Source organism: Carassius carassius, chromosome 27 (assembly GCF_963082965.1).
Source record: "Carassius carassius chromosome 27, fCarCar2.1, whole genome shotgun sequence".
Lineage (NCBI taxonomy): Eukaryota > Metazoa > Chordata > Actinopteri > Cypriniformes > Cyprinidae > Carassius > Carassius carassius.
The window spans coordinates 7,179,435-7,203,522 of NC_081781.1; the positions used below are offsets into that span (position 1 = coordinate 7,179,435).

At 35.8% G+C, this 24,088-nt stretch overlaps 1 protein-coding gene across 2 annotated transcripts; it reads right to left on the bottom strand.

Annotated features, from left to right (window-relative positions):
• Positions 1-830: 830 nt before the first annotated feature.
• Positions 831-15,309, bottom strand: stum (stum, mechanosensory transduction mediator homolog). 2 transcript variants are annotated; one of them, XR_009424161.1, is made up of 4 exons: positions 15,007-15,309; positions 5,321-5,500; positions 4,223-4,473; positions 831-1,269 (listed from the first exon to the last, which is right to left on the bottom strand). XR_009424161.1 is itself a non-coding variant. In XM_059512383.1 (3 exons), exons 1-3 carry the CDS (start codon positions 15,173-15,175, stop codon positions 1,235-1,237), a joined length of 384 nt encoding a protein of 127 aa, XP_059368366.1. In that variant the 5' UTR covers positions 15,176-15,309; the 3' UTR covers positions 831-1,234. The 2 variants fall into 2 exon arrangements, 1 of the variants encoding a protein (XP_059368366.1); XM_059512383.1 differs by lacking the exon at positions 4,223-4,473.
• Between the last annotated feature and the right edge of the window lie 8,779 nt (positions 15,310-24,088).

Sequence of the window (24,088 nt, forward strand, 5' to 3'; positions counted from 1 at the left end):
AAATTTACATGACTATTTCACTTTTTGTCCATATTTACAACAAAACAAACACATTCACAGCACACATTCACACCAGAGACCAGCAAATATCCTTTAATAACATCCAAAAAAGAGACTCAACCACATTTAAGATTCTTCAGTGTGAGTAAAATATTAGAAACCAGTTCAGAGTACCTCATATCTGGGGCTTGAATTTTTCCAAATATATTGCACTCAGCAAGAGGACAAATTCTGCTTACTCAGTTGCTGCAGTCATTTGCAATTGGTGGTTCATTTTTCAATGTCAATCTTAAATCATAGTGTTTTGACTATTCTCCGTGCCTTACTTTTTATCAGTCACATAAAAATAACTCACACTTTAATTACGTTATTTCATACCCTATGCATGGGTTGATTAAAGTGGCCAGTAACTATGGCAACTGGCCTACCGTGATTCACGAATACTTGGCTGTTTTACTCAACAACAAATAATTACTGGGCAAAAAGGTTATGTTTTTGGCTGATGGTCTCTGGGTATTTAAGACTAATAGAGATTAACAATAACAGGTGATGTATTTTCTGCAGAATACAATGTATGTTTTATAAAACCACATAAATACACACTTTCTGCTTTATAAGGCTTAATATGAGTAATAAAATCACAGCAAACTATAAAGAAATACTGGAGACACTGTAATGCACATGACATTTAAATATACAGTGTAATATGTATTCATAGTGCTCTGTAGGAAACAAAATAGGAGTAGTTCACCCAAAAATGAACAGGCATGAGGGCGAATAAATAATGACAAGAGATTTTCAGTTTTGGGTGAACTTTTCCTTTGAGATTCTTTCAGCTACTTCATTAGATATCTCAAAGCCTTTTAACAAATATAGTTATTTTACAAACTCCAATGTCCATAGTGTATATTGGTCAGCTTAATACATTAAGACTACTGAGTAGAGTATGATTAAGATCGATTTTCCCTGACAGGTATAGGATGTATTCGGCACATAGATGTTTCGCATGTTTGGACAATTTTTAGAGATATTGACAGAATGTTCATGCTCTTCTGCTGTCCCTCAACAATCAGGTGCCCTTGACGCAGTACCTGACAGGAAGTAGCAGGAGTTGGGCTGAGAATCTGCATGTGATCTCCCAGGCCACGTGGGGTCGTCTCAAAGCTCCCATACGTGTTGGCCAGACAGCACAGGAGAAAGGCGCACATTCAGGATTAGGTTTGGAGGACGGCAATCAGAGCTGCTGAGGGGCGGCCTGCTCCCTGTAGCCTAAAGGAAAAGAGCATCAGCGTTCACAAGACAGCTATACTGTATGTATACACTACAGGGGTCAAAACAAAAATATGAAAGCACAATATAATAAAAAAAATTACTGAAAACTAAAATGAAAACTGAAAATATAAAAATAAAAATAAAGGTCATTAAAAAAAATACATAATATATAAAATAATAGTATATGAATAATACTATTATTTACTTGATTAATTATTTTATTACTTTGAATGCCTTTTGTGTCGTTAAATAAAATCTATAAACCAAATGACCAAACAACAGTTTTATTACTTACAGAAAGAAGCCTAAAGGTTTGAAAGCATCCCCAGCATACATAAATATATAAAAAAAAATAAACAGCCCCTCGCCAACAATACTGAATGCTACCACTTGATGCGAGTGGTTTTCATATATATCACCTAGAAAATGCCTCAGTGGGGTTTACATTTTACAACACTGGCTCATATCTGTGCACTGAAATAACACAGGTTTTGGCTTTATCTTGCAGTATTTCTAATGAGATGTAGAATGGGAATAGATTGATGACTCATGACCTTCTTAAAGCATTGCATTATAACAGGTTTAAACGCAGATGACTCAATGCTTTAAAGCTTTCAAAAGATCAAGACCCAAGCTTCAACTATGAAGCCCTTTCTTTATAGCATGCAAGCCATTTAGTAATCTCTACTGCAAACTTTAAGGCATATATAGTAGTTAAAGGGATAGTTCACACAAAAATGAACAACTGCTTGTTAATATTTGTTAATATTCATTGCATTCCAAACCCAAATGACTTTCCTTCTTTTCAGCCTAATGAAAATGTTTTATTTTTTATTCAAATCTCTTCAATTAATCAGTAGATCCAGTTCACAAAACTGGTATGAATGACTCATAAATTCACCTTTTGTGTTTCAAGAAAGAAAGAAAAACCATGCAGGTCTGGATTATGATTTTTGAGGGCAACTATTACTTTAAATGGTCTTCCAGGGCTGCGAGCCACAAAGGCAAGGCTGCTGAAAGATCTTGTCAAAGGGCTCAGCGTGCAACTGAAGGAGTTAGTGGTGCATCGTCACAGTCTCTGTATGAAGTCACACTTTTGCAAAGCTTCTTTTCTAATGAGCTCTATGGTTCTACTGGCATTTAATGGACAAAAAGTGGATCAAACAGACTGAGAGGAGACTGGCAGATGGCAGATGGTGGGAGGCACATTATCCGAGATGGATCAGAATAAACAGAATGGGAGAAGCCAAGCTTGCAGCAATGGTAGTGCTAATGGGCTGAGATGAGTGACCAAGCAGTGTGGACAGCAGACCTGTATCAAATAATTGTGTTTGCATCTAGAACGGGTTTCATTAGTGTACTATTTCATAAGTGTTACATACACACTGCAGATTTGACAATTATTTGACAATCAACATTTAAATGCAAGAATGAATCCCCTAAATTATCATTCTGTAAAAAAATTGGCATAGAGAGATTTTGGTGTCTCATGTCTATGAACATATAAAATGTATGTAAATGTATGAACTTAATTATGCTAAGTTTAAGCCATATTTTAAGGCAATATTTTATGCATTGGTGGAAAAGTCAATCATGTAATGCACTGCAACAAGCTCAATAAAATAAATAATTTTATACAGTTCAAATTAATTAAAACATAGCTCTTAGACATTTCGTCACTTGTTATTAATTTCATTCAGTTTTATCATCGAAGTGTATCATTTTGCGCTATACTTTTCTGTGACCATAAGTTTTAAATTTAGATGCAGAATAAAAAGAAAATCAGGATAACTAAATTAGTTTTAGTTTGGCCAAGAAAGAAATAGTATAAAGGAATAAATTAGATTTTAAAATGTATTAAAATATCATTATAATTCTTAAAATATAAATATAACTCTGCATTTTCTTTATAATAATATGTGACCTTGGACCACAAAACCAGCCATAAGGGTAAATTTTTTGGAACTCAGATTAATACATCATTATACACCTGAAAGCTGAATAAATAAACTTTCCATTGATATATGGTTTGTTAGCATAGGACAATATTTGGCTGAGATATTTGAATATCTGGAATCTGAGGGTGCAAAAAATCTAAATATTGAGAAAATCGCCTTTAAAGTTGTCCAAATTAAATTTTTAGCAATGCAAATTAATAGACCTAATAAAAAATTAAGTTTTGATATTTCTATTCTAGGAAATTTACAAAATCTCTTCATGGAACATGATCTTTACTGATTATCCTAATGATTTTTGGCATATAAGAAAAATCAATAATTTTGACCCATACAATGTTGGCTATTGCTAAAATATAACTGTCCTACTTAAGACTTGTTTTAAAATTAAATTAAATTAAATTAAATTAAATTAAATTAAATTAAATTAAATTAAATTAAATTAAATTAAATTAAATTAAATTAAAATTTAATTTATGCATTTAGCAGACGCTTTTATCCATAGCGACTTACAGTGCATTCAGGCTATCAATTTTTACCTATCATGTGTTCCCGGGGAATTGAACCCACACCCTTGCGCTTGATAGTGCAATGCTCTACCGAGCTACAGGAACACTTGTTTTGTGGTCTAGGATCACATATTATGTATACGTATAAATATATACAATAAAAAATATATAATATTTTTCTTATGTTAAAAATGGGACTGTTGATGCGTTTCATGCCTGTGAAAGAAAGTAATAATAAAATAATAATATTTTTAGGCTATTTTATATAGCATTTGCTGCCTCCAAACTAACATTAAATTAAGACAATTTTGAGGTTGCAAAGGGTCGGTTACAAAAAAATAAAATAATTTGCATTTATAACAATTTTTTTGCAGTGTATGTACGGTATGTGCATGGCCAATGCTTGCAGGCTATGTTTTTTGATATTTGAAACAGGTCTGAGTATAATTAGTGACAAGCCAAAAGTCAAATATTTGGTTCACTTACCTTCAGAAACTTTTGATCCAAAAGGTTGTGAAATAGCAAAATAAATAAATAAATAAATGATTAGAATTTTGAATAATATGTTTAAATGTTCAATGACAGTATGAACATTCCACAGTAAAAACATGTGACAAAGTTCTGTGATTTGCTTCGTCCGCCTACACAGAACAATTACTGCAGAGCTTTCAATCCACTCCTACCAGCAGACTGCTTTAATAGTCATTGTTCAAAGGATTCTGGCACCTTCTACAGCCCTGGAAGGAGGAGGTGATATTAGAAGAAGAGAGACAGATGTCAGGTTGTACATGAACGGAGCTGACTATGGCCCACAACATGGTGACTGCTGAAATCCTGTCATCTTCTACACTTACCACGCATGTGAAAGGGATAGTTCACCCAAAAATGACAATTCTGTCATCATTTACTCACGCTCACGTTGTTCCAAACCTGTTTGATTTTCTTTCTACTGCAGAAAAATCACAAAAGAAGATATTCGGAAGGATGTTTCAGCAGTTTTTGCCTATATGATGAAAGTCCAAAACAACACTTGATATTATTATTCCTAGCTGTATAGACAAAAACAACCCAAAAGATACTTTTTTTCTATTTTTGTGTTTGAAAGGAAGAAATTGGAAAGTTTTGGAACAACTTGAGGGTAAGTAATGACAAAATATATATTTTTCCCTTTAAATGTACAGTATTTTCTAGTTTTGCTAGAGATCATTAAAAACAGATCTCCTATTCCTAGAAGTAAAAAACGATGCATTAATAACCGGGGGGTGAAAACCTTTTGAATTTGAAGATCAGGGTAAATTTAGCTTATTTTGTCTTCTGGGAAACATGTCAAATCTTCTGCAGCTTCTAAAGGGAAGTACTAAATGAAAAAAATATGATATTTAGGCAAAACATTTTTTTTTTTTACACACATTCATTCTTATTCAAAAGTTTTCAACCCCCGGCACATAATGCATGGTTTCTCAAGAACAGTGGGCAGTTTCAGGACAAACAAGGGACAAGGGTTTTCGGGGGGCAACCGAAACAACCAAAAATATTTTGTAATTGAAAAAGGTGCTTGTAGTGGTTTTATGGAGGAATACTCACTTGCAAGAATGACCATGTCCATTCCCCAAAATATGCTCATGATCCAGCCCACCATGACAATGGCAGTGATGATCTGGATGAAGGCGGCTGCGATGTTCAGCCAGAAAACGCAGCACATGTGTCTGTCGGGAAGATCTGTCCTCGCTCCGCACAGAACCGTGAAGGCTGAGATGAATGTACCTGTCACAAAAATAAAGCGAGATGCCGTCAACATGGGATATATATATAAATATGATCCTCTTCTAATCAATATGACGTAAGTCTTGATCTCATCTTAAAACCGCACACTAATGATATCATTTATCATGGTGTGAATAATACCATACATTACAGTAAGGTCTGAGACATAATTACGGCATAAAATATTAACAGAGGAGCTTGAATATAAATTAACATGGTGATTTTAGAAGCACTCAGTGTGAGCTTTTATTACATCTGCTGTCTTGGTTGAAATTAATGTTTGTTCTGTGCTTAAAAGATTATCATTGAATAATAAATCATATGGATTACAAATTACAAATATGTTGTTGTTGTTTTTTTGCAAAGACAAATAAACATTTGTTGCATGTTATTTAAGATATGAAGATATTCTTTTCATTTTCACTTTAATGAGCAGAGCACTCTGCTTTTAAATCTAGGCACAAAGCAATTCCAAGGAGACATTTTCAGTATTTAAGTATGTGTTATGCTGTTCTGATCTTTCCGCAGATCTGCAGGACTAGTCTGAAGAAGAGTCTCGTTTGGAAACTCTTGGGAACTTTAACCAACATGGTACAGTAACTCGCCAAGACAGATAATTCTTTTTTTCTATCCCCCTCAATCCAGGGCAATTAGGTTATGAATAGCTTTCCATATTTGTAAGGCCGATAAGCATAATTCACACTGAAGGAGTCCTAGCAAGCAGACAGCACTATGCTGCCAAGCACAGCTTAGCATCTCATTAGTGTTATCACAATAATAGATTCTAATAGGGAGGACAGCGGCTGAACATTAGCATAGCACACAAAACTGATGAGCCTCCTCATTATGAGAAATGTACTTTATTCACCCCGGATACAGCCTGTTCTTTAGTTAACAGTATGGTCTGCCACTATAAAATGCTTGGCTGTTATTGAGAAGGACTGGGATAGAACCTCTTAAGTTTATCATCTGGAAGGGGCTTTCCATGTAGAGAAGGGAAAACATCACTTTTCACAGCTTTTTATTCCCACGGCCATTATACAAAAACAATACACTTACTGTACTGCCCCCAAAAACAGACAGCAAGGAATTAAAGAACGAGTGTAGGAAATGGAAAAATACATCCTTCTCTCTTAGTCCTTAGACTTGAGGAGAAGATATGCATTTTTTTTTAACATACAGTATATATGTTTTTTCACCCAAATTTTGAATGGCAGTGTATACAGTATAAATTGAAATTCAATACGTGCTATGTATTAAATATAATTTAAAACTGACAGATAGATAGATAGATAGATAGATAGATAGATAGATAGATAGATAGATAGATAGATAGATAGATAGATAGATAGATAGATAGATAGATAGATATGCTTTCAGTCTGCATGGCTGAGTAAAGACTGCTCAGGTCTAAGTGACAAACAGAGCCTTGAGTGTTTGTAGCACTCTAATTAAACTGAATGACGCGAGGACCCCCACTCCACCATATTATTAAACAGACACACACTCGCAGGTCAAATCAACTGTGTGATCTAGCATCAGGCTGTCAACAATGCTTCTGCCTGTCAAACTGCATTAAGCACGGGATACCCAGGCAAATGTCTGCTTGGATATGCCACACATATAATTTAGAGGCCACATTGCACGTCATAACTATTCAACAGAGACATGCACACATTCACACTCTGTGAAGAAGGGATGCTTGAAGATAAGATAAAGTACGGTGGTGAGGGGTTCTAGTCCCTGCACATTAGGCTCACAATCACTATAATTTCCCTCAGCCTTCCTCACATGCGCCCCATTGCGAGTGGGGGAGTTTAATTATCCTTTTCAGTTCCTTTTCTTCTGAGAGAGACAAATATTGCTAGGAGAGCATGTGTGGAAGTTCTCAGGTGCCAGTGTCGTTTTTTTTTTTTTTACGCTCTAAGATGTTTTAAACATACATACTGTAAGTATGCACATTTGATATAAATAGTCGTGGTGACCCTAGGAGCTGCAAGGAATGAAAATCAGTTATCTTCTCTCCCATTGTTCACCCTCTTCAGTCTGGAAGCTAGTGGATGCACCATTCAGTTTCAGGAAGTCATTCAAAGACTCTTTACTTGTTGATTGCACATATTGATTGAGTTTCTTTAAGTCAGACAGCATGGTTTAGCAAACCATTGCATAAAACTGGAGAGACAAAGAATGACCTTAAGTCTAACAAAAGAGAGATTTCAACACGCTCTCCTCTCTTCAGATTTAAATAGAGCACAAGAGTAGGGTCATAGAGGTTATAATTCTATTCAAAATCTCCATAGAGATATTGATTTTTAGCAATAAGGAACAAACATTTCATGAAGACCTATGCTTTTAAAAATATAAATTCCAAAAAGGTATTAGAGAACCGTTTTTTCTCTATGAAGAACCTTTTGTGCAATAGAAATTTTCCATGGATGGTAAAGGTTCTTCATGGAACCACTGATGCCAATAAAAGTGTTCACCTCATATATCATTTGTTTACAACTGTGAGCACAAGCTAGATTAAAGTGATTATTATGTTTTGAATATGGATTTTTTTTCTTACAAAAACACATTGATTCGCTACAGGAGGCCTTTGTTCACCAACCGGAGCCATGTGAGACACTTTTTTTAATGGATGAGCTTTTTATTAAACTTCTCATGAACCGATGCAGTGCAACACCCGCTGATTGGCATCAAACAGTTTGAAAGATCAAAGCCAATTTTTTAAATAACTCAAACTGAATTCATCTGAAAGAAGAAAGTCAGATACACCTAGTATGACTTCAGGGTGTGTAATTTATAGCTTAATTTTCATTTTTGGATGAACTAAAGCAAATCAGCATATCAGAATGAATTATGAAGGATCACGTGACACTGAAGACTGAATAAATTACGTATTTTTTTTAAACTGTAATAATATTTTACAGTATTACTATTTTACTGTATTTTGATTAAATTATCCAGCAGTATGCTCTACCACTGAGCCACGGGAATATGTGATAAAGCTAAGCGATAAACTAAGCAGAGTACATATAGCACCTCTCTAACATTTAACGTTACACACACAGTGTTTGTTGCACAGGTGGTGAGTAAACTAGGCTCGAGAGCTTGATGTATAACAGAGTCATCTGGAAAGTGAGGTGAAGGATTAGCCTCAAGGTAGGCCTAGGAAACAAGCACAGCGACCATTCCGGAAAATTGAAAATTCCACAACAGCTCAACGGCCTCTATTTATAACAGCTCAAGGATGAGAGCCAAGACAGCTTGAGAGAAGACGCGACAAAGTCAGTCTGACGCCCTGCAGCCATCACAGTTTTCAGCCATTCTGTGAGAAGCTGATTACTCATCAGTCATTTGGCTGTTCAATCCCTTCCGAAGAGAGAGTCATTTGGGTTAACACTCTCTTTTATGAGGCTCACAGCACCAGTACTGCTCATTTAATACAGACTTTAAGGGACAATTTCACGTGACTGGGCCTTGAGAGGATCAGAAATGAGAAAGCATGCTAGAACAATTTGTGATATGAAATCCCCATAAGGGGAACAACTTCATTTTCATTACCTGAAAAGTTAAACTTTGCGATGAACTTGTGCTTTATTGCCAAATCTTACGATCTATTTTTTTCTGTTCACTGAGTTTGCTGTTTATTGCTAATATACTCTCGGCCATTAATCACACTGCAAATCTTAGGTAATCTGAAACAAGAGCAACAGTGTAATTATCGGGTGTCTCTACTGACAGCGCAGCTGTATTCAAAATGAGACCAATAACAGTCTCTGAATGATGTTATCCCATTCATCTCATTTTGTGAGTGAAGAGAACGTCTGTATAAAATTTGAAGTTACAGTGCTCAGTTGTCTTCTATCTGCTGCCAAAAATGTTAAGCTGAAAGCCATTTTTCTGCTCTTTAAGCAAACTATTGTCACAAAAACACCAACTGTGCCCTCATTTTGGTAATCATGTATAATATAATAACTGAACTGAATCTATCAGCTGCAATTTAATAAAATAAATGTCAAATTTTTGTCTGAGATGTGGTTTCTTTCCCTGCACTTCCAAGAGACATTAGTTTCCTTTTTGTATTTTTTCTTTTCCTTTTTTTTTATGTTGGGTCTCAGCCTTATAAGACATGTCCACTGTCCGCCTACAGTCCATTAACTGACTATCTGATGCATATTTTACACAAAACTGGGAAGGTTTTTTGAGTCTGGCTGTCTAGTTAAAATCTAACATTGTCCAAATATGCACATACTTCCCTACTATAGTGCATGTAAACAGCAATATGTAAAATAAGCATTATATTCGCATATGAAGTATCATGGTAATAGAGAACTGAACTAAGAGCCAGGCTACCATTCAAAAGTTTGGGGTCTGTCACTTTTTTTATGTATTCGTATTTTATGGTTATCAAGAATGATTTACTTGTTTAGAAAAAAAAGTTATATGGTGAAATATTATTACAATTTAAAAGTGTTTTCAATTTTAATTTATTTTAAAATGTTATGTATCCAAATGTGGTAAGTGATAATATTTTTGAATCGTTATAAATGTTTTCACATTTTTTAAATCAATTGAATACATCCATGCTGAATAAAAGCATTAAAAAAAAAAAAAAAAAAAAAAAAAAAAATTATATATATATATATATATATATTAATACATAAAAATATACATATTAATATAATAAAAATAAAAGAAGACGTAAGATTGCATAGAAGAATCCTCTACCTGACAGTCACAGGCTTCTCTGCATGTCTGTTTTTCCTCTGTAATTGTTTGCTTTATGAAAAGCTTAAAAGAAGCTTTTAATTTATTATTAAAGGTCTAAAAGAAGTAATGCAATCTATAACGATAAGATAATTTTTTTTGCCCGTTTAAGTGCACTTTGAAGAACCCCCTTGGAATGAATTCATTTGCTGGCTTATCTACCTCTTTCAATCTTAGAGGAGACAGGCAGGCAGGCTTCTGCTAGCATCTGCTGTCATGGAAACTAGAAGAGCACCAGGGCTAGAGCGATAGGTTCAGCTCAAAGAGTGTTGGGATAGCATCGGCATGAGCAACACAAATCACTCAAATTGTCCTGCTGAGAAGATAGTTTAAACCAGCCTTAGGTGGTCTGCACCTAAACTGGCCCACCAGCTTAACCAGTAGAAGATCAGCAAACCAACTTAAAATGGTTTACACTGTTTTGTTAGCAGGGTTATCACTGAAAAGACTTATCTTGTAGAAATAAGAAAACTAAAGCAAAAAAATGAAAAAGCCATTATTTCTAGAATAAATTTTTCAGGAAATTCAGTTTTAGCTGTGTTTCTGAAGCTAAATGCAATTGAAGTGCTCGACCTTTGTCTTTTCTTTGCACTTTAACACTCACATTTTAAATGATACTCAAATTTTAGGCTTAAAGTACAGTCCATTTCAAACAAGGGTTTTATATGATTTTCACTGTACATTTCCTTCTATATTTGGAAAGCTTTTAGCAATTTATTATCCTTCCTTTGGATGTATTAAATGACAGAAAGCTACATGCTCACCACAAAATGTCTTTCTTTTTTTTCCCATGTGAAAAGACTTCCCATATAGATTCAGATCAGGTCAAGATGAGGTCAACAGTTTTCCACTTTTAGACCTTGAGAAACTACTTTCTTTGGATGAAATAATATCCATATCTGATTACATCTAAACCAAATATATTTGTAATAAGCCTACATATTTGGCCACACAAAGCCTGAATTAAAACAAGATTTTTCTAGTATGCCTGAACAAATGGTGCAAATAAGCATGCAAGCCTAAAATGAAACAGCTGTGAATCCAACTGTCAAAATAATTTTGATGCCACAGATTTTCAGAATGGCTGAACACACAAGGAAAAAAAGTGTTAAAAAAATGCCAGTCAGGAGTCCATTGTCACAATTTAATTTTAAATCTGTAGTGTTGGATAGGAAAAATTGTTTAAATTATGGGAAATTAAGTGTTTTTCCACCCAGGTCAACAAAAGATCATTTATTAAATATGACAAAATATCTATCCATCCATCCATGCAAACTTTGCTGTTTTAGGTAAAATTTCGAGTTCTTTGAATTTATGTAAATTTGACTTCAAAATCCAAATTGTCCAAAGCAAACATTTTTAGCTTAGTTTAGTCACAGTCACAGTCTGAAGCAACTTATTTAAAAGTATGCTTATTGCATTATTAGTGTCAAAGAACTGTTTAATACAACACCGCTGCATATAAGCAATATGCACAGCTCTGTCATTGTTTGGACATGAAATCTATTATTAAGACCCTCAATTTGTGCACATGAAAATATGCATGATTTGATGATTTGAATCTAAACTCATCTGGCACCCAACACATGCCCTGCAAAGTATCGGAAATTAAAGGTGAGGAGAGCAGGTTGTCAAGCATGACTCACTAACTAGAGTGGTAATGGTCTCCGATAAACCAAGCGCAGACTATGTGCTCAAGAGAGCCCCATTTGGCTCTTGGCATTTTCCCTTGTATCATCGTCTTCCAAACATGGGCTCTCTTGTCATAATATTCCGCTCTAGTTTATGTATGAGCAACTGTGCAGCAGACAGGAGCTCAGTAAACTATGCCCACATGCACAGATGATACAAGACAGGCACATTAGTGCCTGCAGAATGCATGTTCGTTCTGTAAGTATTTATACAGCATATGCACTGATTCATACTGAACGCTTGCGTCCCCCAAAACACTCCATGTCCTCTAGACTCCAGAGGGACTGGCCGAAACTTGAGGAGGAAAGGCTATGCTGAAGTGGACTGCAAGATTAGATGAGTTGAGGCACAAGTCCGATAGTGGTATCCTGATGGATGAAACCAATATTGACATAAACACCAGAGGGCCACAAGTGGCTGAGTGATGCGGTCACCGGGTTGATTACTGTATGTTCAATCTAACTGCAACTGTCAGAGATGGATTCCTAGCTCTGCTAATGTCCTGGATGCATATGTCTGGTCAAAAATGCCATAGAAGTGCTGAATATTTCTCATGCCCTGGTAAAAGTAGGGCTGGCTTGACAATATCGATTACCAGTTTTTAAATGTGCAGTAAGTTTCTAAGAAAACTGTTGTTTATTTGAAATCAACAAAACAAGCATGCCCCTACTTTAAAATATCATGTGTTGATATGTCTGCCCCCAAATTCACAAACATGCCATGTACTTACTGGTGATTGGGTACAAGTGTGTTTTGGCACTTGGTCTGATTCACTTTCAAAAGCGTTTCTCAGAAATTGCTTACTGCACCATTAATTGATTGTCATTTTGAAGCACCGATATCAATTTAATGTGACATAATTTAACACCTGAGTTCAATTGGCAGTGCAGAGATTAACCAATCATCTCTTTCTTTTAACTACTAGCTATAGTATAAAATAAACATGAATGAACTTCAGAAAGCATGATAAAAAACAATACAACTTACTGAAATGTATTATGTCTCATGTATTCACTCATTTTGTTTTAAATGCAAAAAGTGGTCCAAAAAAAAACAGTTCGTAAAAATGTGTCATGTTACATTTACCTCAGAGAAGACACTTAATACACTAATTTGTTATTGGCATCTCTTTTATTGCAAGATGTAATAAATTTGTCATAGGACAACCACAGTTTAAATGTTGCGATTTTACCACAAATAGAAGAAATAGGAAAAAAAAAAGGTTTAAAAAAAAAAATCAATATTTGTACACAACTCAATCAATTTAATAAATATATCCAAAAAAACTGAAATCTGATTTCAAGTAGAGAAGCTTGTGAATTGAAATCTAATCAATTTGTAAAACCTGTGTTAACAAAAAGGGTTAATCCATATCTGTGGGGTTAAAAAAAGAGATATCAGATGTACTGCATTATCCATAAAAGGACACCTATCAAGACAATTCACTTGGCATATATAAGCAGTGACTCAGGTGCAAAATAACCAGGAGTGTGATCCTTTTATTACTACTACTAGCTTTTTACAAAGCCTTCCCAGCCTTATTAGACGTAAGGGAGATCAATATTCTTCTGCCATGTGTGCTTTTATACTTTGAAAATTGCAATCTACAAAGTGATGCTTTAAATGTATCTGTCTAATGCAGTGGTACTAGAATTCTCAAAGAGAAAATAAAACAACCCATCTGGTCTTTGAAGACAGACATCTTGGCACAATCTATTGGCAATTAAGAAAAAGCCATGTTGGATGAAAGAAAATGCTTGCAAAAGCTGATCACACACGACCAGATACCAGAAATTAGCAATTACATAGACCGAACTAACATGATTGAGAATCAAGTTGGAAATGACAATATCGAGATGGATGAACGGACTGGCTAGGAGGGAGAAAAGGTCAAGTTATCAATCAGGGTAACGGAGTGGATGCAATTATTTATGATCATCTTGATTATCTGTTCTGGTATGCTCTTGGATGCACGTGATGGATCTGTTACCACACTTCAAAAATTGGACATGATATGAAATAAAAACAGCTCATATTGAATCTTGACCTAAATGTCAGCGAGAAACAGGATCTGATCCTGCTCGTGTCCAGATACTCCAAGTGTGTTTTGGTGCTTTATGGCTCAATAAGAAATAATGTTGTTCATGATTATAAAAATAATCTGTATTAAAACACATGTTCCTGGCTGTTAGAAATATAATCATTTAATTCATATTTAAAAAATAATTTCTAACAAAAATGACCATGAAGTAACAACATACCTCTTATACTTTGACTACAGTGTAAGCATATTAATCTCTGTTTTCACAAATATCATGCATTTTTAAATCACAAGCCAAAATAGGCCTATTATATAATTTACTTTGGGTTTTACCATATGACAACTTGAACTAATCATTATATAATTTCCAAAACATATTCAGTATTTAATTTCCAAAGCAATAATAACACAAGGTTGGCCAACCTACTCAAGGGTCATCTTGTTGAGATTTTCAGCCTTATGACGAGACTTTTTCTTCATTGTACCACCCACACGTTTGACTTCATGCACCACAAACACATAAAAATAGATTTTAATTCAGAAATTGAGAACTTGTTCATTGTAGGTGGATCCATTTGACTGTATGAACGGGATTTTTATGTTTTGTTGTGTATAGAGTAAGTAATAGACACATACAAAAAAATTAACGTCACGCCATTGACCCATTAACAGAAAAGTCATAAAAAAATTAACAAAAACGTATTAAGAATTGCATGAATGGATTCAATTAATGAAAACATACAATAATCGTTAATCAAAGTATTTAGACATTTAAATCGCAATTGCAAAGTAGCCTATAAACAATAATTGCAAGCATGTAGTACAGATATATTTAAACTGTATAAGTAGCCTATAGCCTATTCAAAGCAAATGTAAATGACTTAAAGCGCGCACTGAAAGAACTTGTTGATGGAATGTCGATTATTTTGGGTGCAAGCACAGTGTTATTTCTCGCAGGTCAGGTGGTTGTGTGTAACTGAGCGAATCGCCTCGTTGTACTCACCCAGTCCGGGCACAAATGTGTTGAGGAACAGGCAGATGACAGCTACTGGGAAAGGCATATAGGGGATGGCAGCGCGTAAAGCTCCTTTCTTCTCTCTGACTTGAACAACAACTCCACTGGTAGAAGAAGAAACTCCTTTTTCGTTCATTTCTGTGTCTTTCTGATCCATTTCCCGATTTTAAAACTATTTGCAAAGCTTGAAATCCTCGTTTTTGGTTTGTACTGGACACTATCAGGAGCAGCTCCAGAGCTTTGTGTTGATATGAGAGCGCGCGCAGTGAACGGTAGGCGTCACTTGGTTACTACCGTGTCAGTGAGCGATAGTACAGTAGATCGTTACACAATAGATTTAAAGTCACAGTGGTGATTTAAACTGACCTATTAGACAGGTTATAACTAGATTATCCCGATTGGTTGAAATATTACTGATATCCAGTAAACTGATTCTCAGTGTCTTCAAACGCTGTAAAACAGTAGTTAAAAGTATTTTCGTTCACACACACACACACACACACACACACACACACACACACACACACACACACACACACACACACACACACACACAAAAGAAAATTCAATCAACCCATATGCATTTAAAGTTAAATTATAGTATCTTTTAATTTGAACATTTTTGATACTTTATCTGCTGGTTACTCTTGAACAGAAAAATTAGGCAATTATTAGATCATATAAAAATATTAATTCGTTTAATTTTTATCCTGTTTATTAAAATGTTCCCTTTAGACCCTTTAGTCTCCCTGCTCCTCTGGGAAAATTCACCTGCTGTTTATCCAGAAGGCTCTTTGGTGAGCCATGGCCTGTCACTGACAGTCTTTGAAAATGCTGATGTGTTGCACCTTGACTCAAAAGGCCATCCAAAGCCAGAGCTGTCACAATGAACCAAGCTGCAAATCAAAACCATCTGGGTCTGTTGTGTCAACAGCTGTGGGTCTGCAGCCGTGGCACATACTCAGAACACTTGCCATTTCCCAGCCTGCAGACCTGCAGTCTGCATAATTATTACAGTAAGATTTTTCTTCTTGCGGAAATTGCATAAACATACTATTTTCAGATGGCACAGATAGCCATGTTGGCAACGCACCATTGACTATAGGTGTCCTGAGTTCGAAGACCTTTCCTCTCTCCCACTTCACAAGGTGTTTGTGATAACCCAAGCGCTGAAGTATGAAGAAGTCTGAAGGGTTGTGAGGTGCATGAGCTAAAGTATAGCCTGCACTGCAGATATGTGTTCCTGCTTTATTTCCTTGCCCTTGGGAAAAACAGCCAAATGAAAACAGACCATCAATTTCAGTTTAGGTTGTTCTGAAATTTTTAGTACACACATGTACTCTTTGTGTAATGATATCATGTCAGTTTTTGAAGGCTGAAGTAATTCCACTGGTGAGATTTAAATGCTCCATTCTTAATCTTAACAAACAGGAACCAGTCGTCAGACATTTCGCTATAAATATTCATGAAGGTGACCCCCCCCCCCCCCCATCATCCCAAAGTCAGTCATTTTATTGTCAGGTCACCTAGCAACAGGGTATTCTAGGGTGGATGTGGTTAATTTAAAATCTTTCTTGTATGACGTCAGCTGTAAAAAAGTAACGTGAAATGCTAAACAGTCATTCTGGCTTTTCTTCATGCATTCATTTTGTATTCCTTGTGGTTTTAGAAACCAGGACACCAAGGTAATATCAAATGCATTTGTAATAATAGGACATGTTATAGCTTTTCATCTGGAGGGACAAGAGTGGCTGTGGGCTTAATATTAATGATTACTTCATATCTTGTTTTTAATATTTCTTTGGCCCTTCAGGCAAAAGAGGAGTGGAGAGTGGAGATACATGCCCAAAATACAGGTGCTGGTCATATAATTAGAATATCATCAAAAAGTTGATTTATTTCACGAATTCTATTCAAAAAGTGAAACTTGTATATTATATTCATATATTCACCACATCTTTTCCTTCCCTTTGCCTCTATTAATGTGCTCTGTGAACGGCTATCCTCTTTTGCAATAACCTTTTGTGTCTTACCCTCCTTGTACAAGGTGTCAATGGTCGTCTTTTGGACAACTGTCAAGTCATCAGTCTTCCCCATGATTGTGTAGCCTACAGAACTAGACTGAGAGAGCATTTAAAGGTTTTTGCAGGTGTTTTGAGTTTGAATAAGCTGATTAGAGTGTGGCACCAGGTGTCTTCAATATTGAACCTTTTCACAACATTCTAATTTTCTGAGATACTGAATTTGGGATTTTCCTTTAGTTGTCAGTTATAATCATCAAAATTAAAAGAAATAAACATATGAAATATATCAGTCTGTGTGTAATGAATATATATAATATACAAGTTTAACTTTTTGAATGGAATTAGTGAAATCAACTTTTTGATGATATTCTAATTATATGACCAGCACCTGTATATCGTGGCTAGCTTTCATCCAACAAAGGCTGTAGAATAAACAGTTTTATGTATTAATGTGATAGTAAGTAATTTTGTCATAATGTCTGTTTGTAAAGCCAGCAGATCCACTATCCCCTTAATGCTTTTTTTTTTTTTACCGATTTTCAGGTTTATCACCATAATGCAGATATATGATGAATTTAATTCACAATTAATCCTGAAGTAATTTTTGCATTTTGACTGTCAAGCCTTAATACAACACATTTCAAATCCATTTGTCCACAATCTGCGATAGAACAAACACACTAGCTGGCATCAGTGCTTTCCACCACCTGTCTGGTCTCATGTCTTATCTGCTACATCAAAGCTGTCTTGTTCAGTTGGACACTTACTTTCAGTCTTCTGCTCTGCTCAGCTCAGCTCTTGGCTGCTGTTTGTTTTGGAATTGAATATTACAATTGCAGTCATGTCACAGACAAATAAAAAAGCACGTTTCATTCCAGTTGCTCTATAAAAAATATAGAAGCTTATAGATTTGCTAAAAATGGCAAAACCTCAGAAAATACTGTAATATGATGTTGTTGCCATACATATATATATATATATAGAGAGAGAGAGAGAGAGAGAGGGACTAAAGGGAATACAGGAATCCAAGAGCTTCAACTCATTGTCGAGAATCCATATCCTGCTCTATCCTCTGCTGGCTTCTTGCCTTGTGTGTGTGTGTGTATATGTCATGTTTTGTCAGATGTTTGTTTTGATTGTTGGTTTGCTGTATTTCGATTGTACTTTTTAACATACCGTAATAGGATTTATTAAATCTATTGCAATTTTTTTATTGTTATATGTATTCTTACTGTCTTTTAGGGTGACTTTTAACATCTGTCCTGGGACTGCAGATGAAAAATAGCCTTCTGGCTGACTCTGGCATATTGGCAGAAATGTTTATTAATATGCACTTTCCCTGTAATAAATAAATAAATAAATAAACAAAATTCAGAGGACAGTTCTTATATGCCTTTTTCTACTATAAAAAAAACATTTTATACAAGGCTTCCATGGATGCTACAGGTTCTGCATTGAAGCAGGCCAGTACAAATGTGTTTTAAACAAAAACACTTACTTATTAAATAATCATATTCTCTAGATTCCATCTCCAAATCACTCCATATATTGAATAACCTTCTCTAAAGTGGAAGGAATTTGTCATTATGTTTACCCTGAAGGAATTTGTTTAAATGTTCTGCTTAGACTCTTTTATTTGCAGTATAATTATATCAAGGTGTTTCTGATAACCCAAGCGCTGAAGTATGAAGAAGTCTGAAGGGTTGTGAGGTATATGAGCTAAAGTATAGCCTGCACTGCAGATAATGTGTTCCTGCTTTATTTCCTTGCCCTTGGGAAAAACAGCCAAATGAAAACAGACCATCAATTTCAGTTCAGGTTGTTCTGAAATTTTAGTACACACATGTACTCTTTGTGTAATGATATCATGTCAGTCTTTGGAGGCTGAAGTAATTCCACTGGTGAGATTTAAATGCTCCATTCTTAATCTTAACAAACAGGAACCAGTCCTCAGACATTTCGCTATAAATATTCATGAAGGTGACCCCCCCCCCCCCCATCACCCCAAAGTCAGTCATTTTATTTTCAGGTCACCTAGCAACAGGGTATTCTAGGGTGGATGTGGTTAATTTAAAATCTTTCTTGTATGACGTCAGCTGTAAAAGTGTAACATGAAATGCTAAACAGTCATTCTGGTCAATGAACATTTAAAAAAGTGCACATAACTATGATATTGAGAGGCTGATAATGATGCTAGTTAAAAACTGAAACTGCATTAGAATTGTTGTATAATGGCGGCAAAAAGTTGTCAAAGAGGTAACTGACCTGCTCCAATAAGATTTTAGGACCTGAATACAGGTTGAGTGAGTAGAACATGGCATAGTGCTTGTGCAAGAAGAGTGAGAGTGACCGATTAAGAATCTCAGCAATAAGTTCTTTGAGAAGACTAAAGGGAATACAGGAATCCAAGAGCTTCAACTTGACAATGGAGAATCAAAGGAGCGGATGTCTCTCTTTCAAGAATTACAATGACTTTTATATCCTTTATTTACTTTAAGGACTACATCTGACAAAAAAGTAAAGAATAAAAACTAGTCAATTTCAAACTTGGGTTCTGGCAAAACATTTAATATATATACAGGTGCTGGTCATATAATTACAATATCATCAAAAAGTTGATTTATTTCACTATTTCCATTCAAAAAGTGAAACTTGTCTATTATATTCATTCATTATACACAGACTGATTTATTTCAAATGTTTATGTCTTTGATGATTATAACTGACAACTAAGGAAAATCCCAAATTCAGTATCTCAGAGAATTAGAATATTGTGAAAAGGTTCAATATTGAAGACACCTGGTGCCACACTCTAATCAGCTGATTAACTCAAAACACCTGCAAAGATCTTTAAATGGTCTCTCAGTCTAATTCTGTAGGCTACACAATCATGGGGAAGATTGATGACTTGATAGTTGTCCAAAAGACACAAAAGGTCATTGCAATAGAGGCTGGCTGTTCACAGAGCTCTGTGTCCAAGCACATTAATAGAGAGGCGAAGGGAAGGAAAAGATGTGGTAGAAAAAAAGTGTACAAGCAATAGGGATAACTGCACCCTGGAGAGGAATGTGAAACAAAAACCATTCAAAAATGTGGTGGAGATTCACAAAGAGTGGACTGCAGCTGGAGTCAGTCTTTCAAGAACCACTACACACAGACGTATGCAAGACATGGGTTTCAGCTGTCGCATTCCTTGTGTCAAGACTCTTTAAAACAACAGACAGCGTCAGAAGCAACTAAAGGCAAAAAGGACTGGACTGCTGCTGAGTGGTCCAAAGTTATTTTCTCTGATGAAAGTCAATTTTCATTTCCTTTGGAAATCAGGGTCCCAGAGTCTGGAGGAAGAGAGGAGAGGCACACAATCCACGTTGCTTGAGGTCCAGTGTAAAGTTTCCAGAGTCAGTTATGGTTTGGGGTGCTATGTCATCTGCTGGTGTTGGTCCACTGTGTTTTCTGAGGTCCAAGGTAAACACAGCTGTATCCCAGGAAGTTTTAGAGCACTTCATGCTTCCTGCTGCTGACCAACTTTATGGAGATGCTTGTTTTCATTTTCCAGCAGGATTTGGCACCTGCCCACATTGCCAAAAGCACCAAAAGTTGGTTAAATGACCATGGTGTTGGTGTGCTTGACTGGCCAGCAAACTCACCAGACCTGAACCCCATAGAGAATCTATGGGCTATTGTCAAAATGGAAAATGAGAAACAAGAGACCAGAAAATGCAGATGAACTGAAGGCCACTGTCAAAGAAACCTGGGCTTCCAGACCACCTCAGCAGTGCTACAAACTGATCACCTCCATACCCCCACTGAAATGAGGCAAAAGAATCCCATACCAAGTCCTGAGTATGTGTACAGTAAATTAACATACTTTCCAGAAGACCAATAATTCACTAAAAATGTTTTATTTTTTAAATTGGTCTTGTAAAGTATTCTAATTGGTTGAGATAGTGAATTGGTGGGATTTTGTTAAATGTCAGGCAAAAGTCATCACAAAATGAAAAGAACCAAAGACTTAAACTACTTCAGTAGTCTGTGTGCATTGAATTTATTTAATACATGAGTTTCACAATTTGAGTTGAATTACTGAAATAAATGAACTTTTCCTCGACATTCTACTTCATTATCTTACTAGAGGGCAGGAATTTATGTTCTAGAAATTCTCTTCTCTCGGGAGTTACAAAAAAACACTTAAGTAGCATTTACAGAAGGTGCCACTAACAAACAATATAATTATTGATTTAATTTATTAAACACACACACACACACACACACACATATATATATATATTAGCCATGATGTCATGGTTTCCTTGGTACTGATGTCTAAACATACTGTACAGTAGATAAGAAATGCTGAAACTTAATTAATTAAATTACTAACTGTAGTGGACTTTTGGATTTGGTCCTTTTTTAATTGGTTCATTTATGTGCTCACTATTTAGGTTGTATTTTTCTGTGTTCTGTGTGTCTCACCAAAATACAAAGAAAAAGTTGCTGTTCACACAATAGTTGTATAGTATGCAACATTAGTTCGGCTTTCAACACCATCATCCCAACAGCCCTTCAGACCAAACTGACCCAGCTCTCTGTTCCTAGCTCTATCTGTCAGTGGATCACCAGCTTTCTGACAGATAGGCAACAGTTAGTGAGACTGGGGAAATTCATGTCAAACAGCTGCTCCACCAACACTGGTGCCCCTCAGGGATGTGTTCTCTCCCCCCTGCTCTTCTCCCTGTACACCAACGACTGCACCTCTAAAGACCCCTCTGTCAAGCTTCTGAAGTTTGCAGACGACCCTACAGTCATCGGCCTCATCCAGGACGGTGATGAGTCTGCTTACAGACAAGAGATTGAGCAGCTGGCTGTCTGGTGCAGTCTTAACAACCTGGAGCTGAACACGCTCAAAACAGTGGAGATGATCGTGGACTTTAGGAGAAACCCCCCTGCACTATCCCCACTCACCATCATGAACAGCACTGTGACTGCAGTGGAGTCATTCAGATTCCTGGGAACCACCATCTCTCAGGACCTGAAGTGGGACAATCACATTGACTCCATTGTGAAAAAGGCCCAGCAAAGGTTGTACTTCCTTCGCCAGCTGAGGAAGTTTAACTTGCCACAGGAGCTGCTAAAACAGTTCTACTCAGCTGTCATTGAATCTGTACTGTGTACCTCAATAACTGTCTGGTTTGGTTCAGCAACCAAATCAGACATCAGAAGACTACAGAGAACTATTCGGACTGCCGAAAGGATTATTGGTGCTCCTCTGCCCACCCTTCAAGAACTGTATACATCCAGAGTGAGGAAAAGGGCTCAGAAAATCACTCTGGATCCCTCACATCCAAGTTACCCCATCTTTGAACTTTTGCCATCTGGTCGGCGCCTCAGAGCCGCAAATACCAGAACAGGAAGGCACAAGAACAGTTTCTTCCCCCAGGCAATCTACCTCATGAACAGTTAAATGTTCCCTACTTATGCTTATAAATGTGCAATATCCTTATATTTATTTGTTAACCCTCCATCCTAGAACATTCCTGCATCTCACTCAATCCTATTCCATTTATCATTTATAGCACAATTGTTTATACACTTATTTATTTGCCAATTTGTAATTCTCTTTTTTTTGTGTGTGTGTGTTGTTGTCTCTGTGTACTGGAAGCTTGTGTCACTAAAACAAATTCCTTGTATGCGCAAGCATACTTGGCAATAAAGCTCTTTCTGATTCTGATTCTGAACAAAGTTACCCGTTACATCTGGGATATTAAGTTTTATTATATAACTCAACAATAAGGATACTTTTGGTCTAGTGTTTATGGTTTTTAAATTAGAAATGTATTTACTATGATGAAAAAAAAATCCTCTAGACTCTAGAAGTAACAGCCAACATAAAAAAGGAGAAAATCTAACCAGTCATGTGACTCTTTGAAGCGTACTAGACACATTTCCTCTAGTTGGTGGAGTGGTGTAGTTTCTGTTGTTCTCAGTAACTCGGATGCTTTTCTTTTTAGGAGGGAAGAACAATGTCATTTTTATGTTCGCCAAGGATCTAGATAATATTATAACTTCCTAATATAAGAGGAGAAAAAAATCGAACCCATCATGTGACTCTTTGAAGAGGACTAGAGTTGTTTCCTCTGATCGGTGGAGTGGTATAGTTTCTGTCGTTATGACTGACTTTGATGCTTTCTTTTCAGGAGGGAAAAACAATATAATTTTTTACAATGCTTGTATAGAGTTTAGATAATATTGATACCTCCTGCAAATTTTTTCATCTAAATTCTTGCTTAGATATGCTGTGAATAAATAGTAAATGGATCATATGTACTGCTCAGTTTTTTTTTTCATTTAAAATGTTAAAGCATTAGATATATACTGTAACAAGCAGTTTACTTTGCCTCAGTGCCCACATTAGACTGGGTCAATGATCTCTCATGTCCGTTGTAATGAAATAATGCTTGTATTGTTGTTAAGTCCAACAGTCTCTTAATCCATCTCTCTGTTGGGTCAACACAGAGCTCTCTTTGAGATTTTGTGATAAAACTGAAATTTAAAGATACAATGATTAATGATTTTATGTAAGATTCACAACAACAGTTAATTCTAATAAGACATTTAAAAAGTTACTTACATGATTCCACACTTGTAGCACTCAGGATGTGTAATATGATAACTCTCAATCTGCTTTAAAGTTATCTTTACTTTGGAGAAAGAAAAGCAGCACTTATCAGTACCTTGGCTAACTGTAGGGAAAATGCAGATGAAAAATAAAATGTAATTAACATTTGTGTTCAAAATGTACAATATAACCATAAATTAATGGGGACACATTTAATAATCTAGAAAATGCCTCATAAATATATGTTCAGTTGTTAGCAGTTGATTATCTAGTGTAGACTTTCAAGAAATAATTAAAAGATGCACATTTACTGTACTTTGAGTCAGTAAGCAGAAGGTGAAGAGCACAAGACAGGTGATGAAGATGCAATAAGGCCTCATGTTTTGGGTCTGTGTTCAGTTGTCGATCAGATTTTGATGTGCAGTGTGCT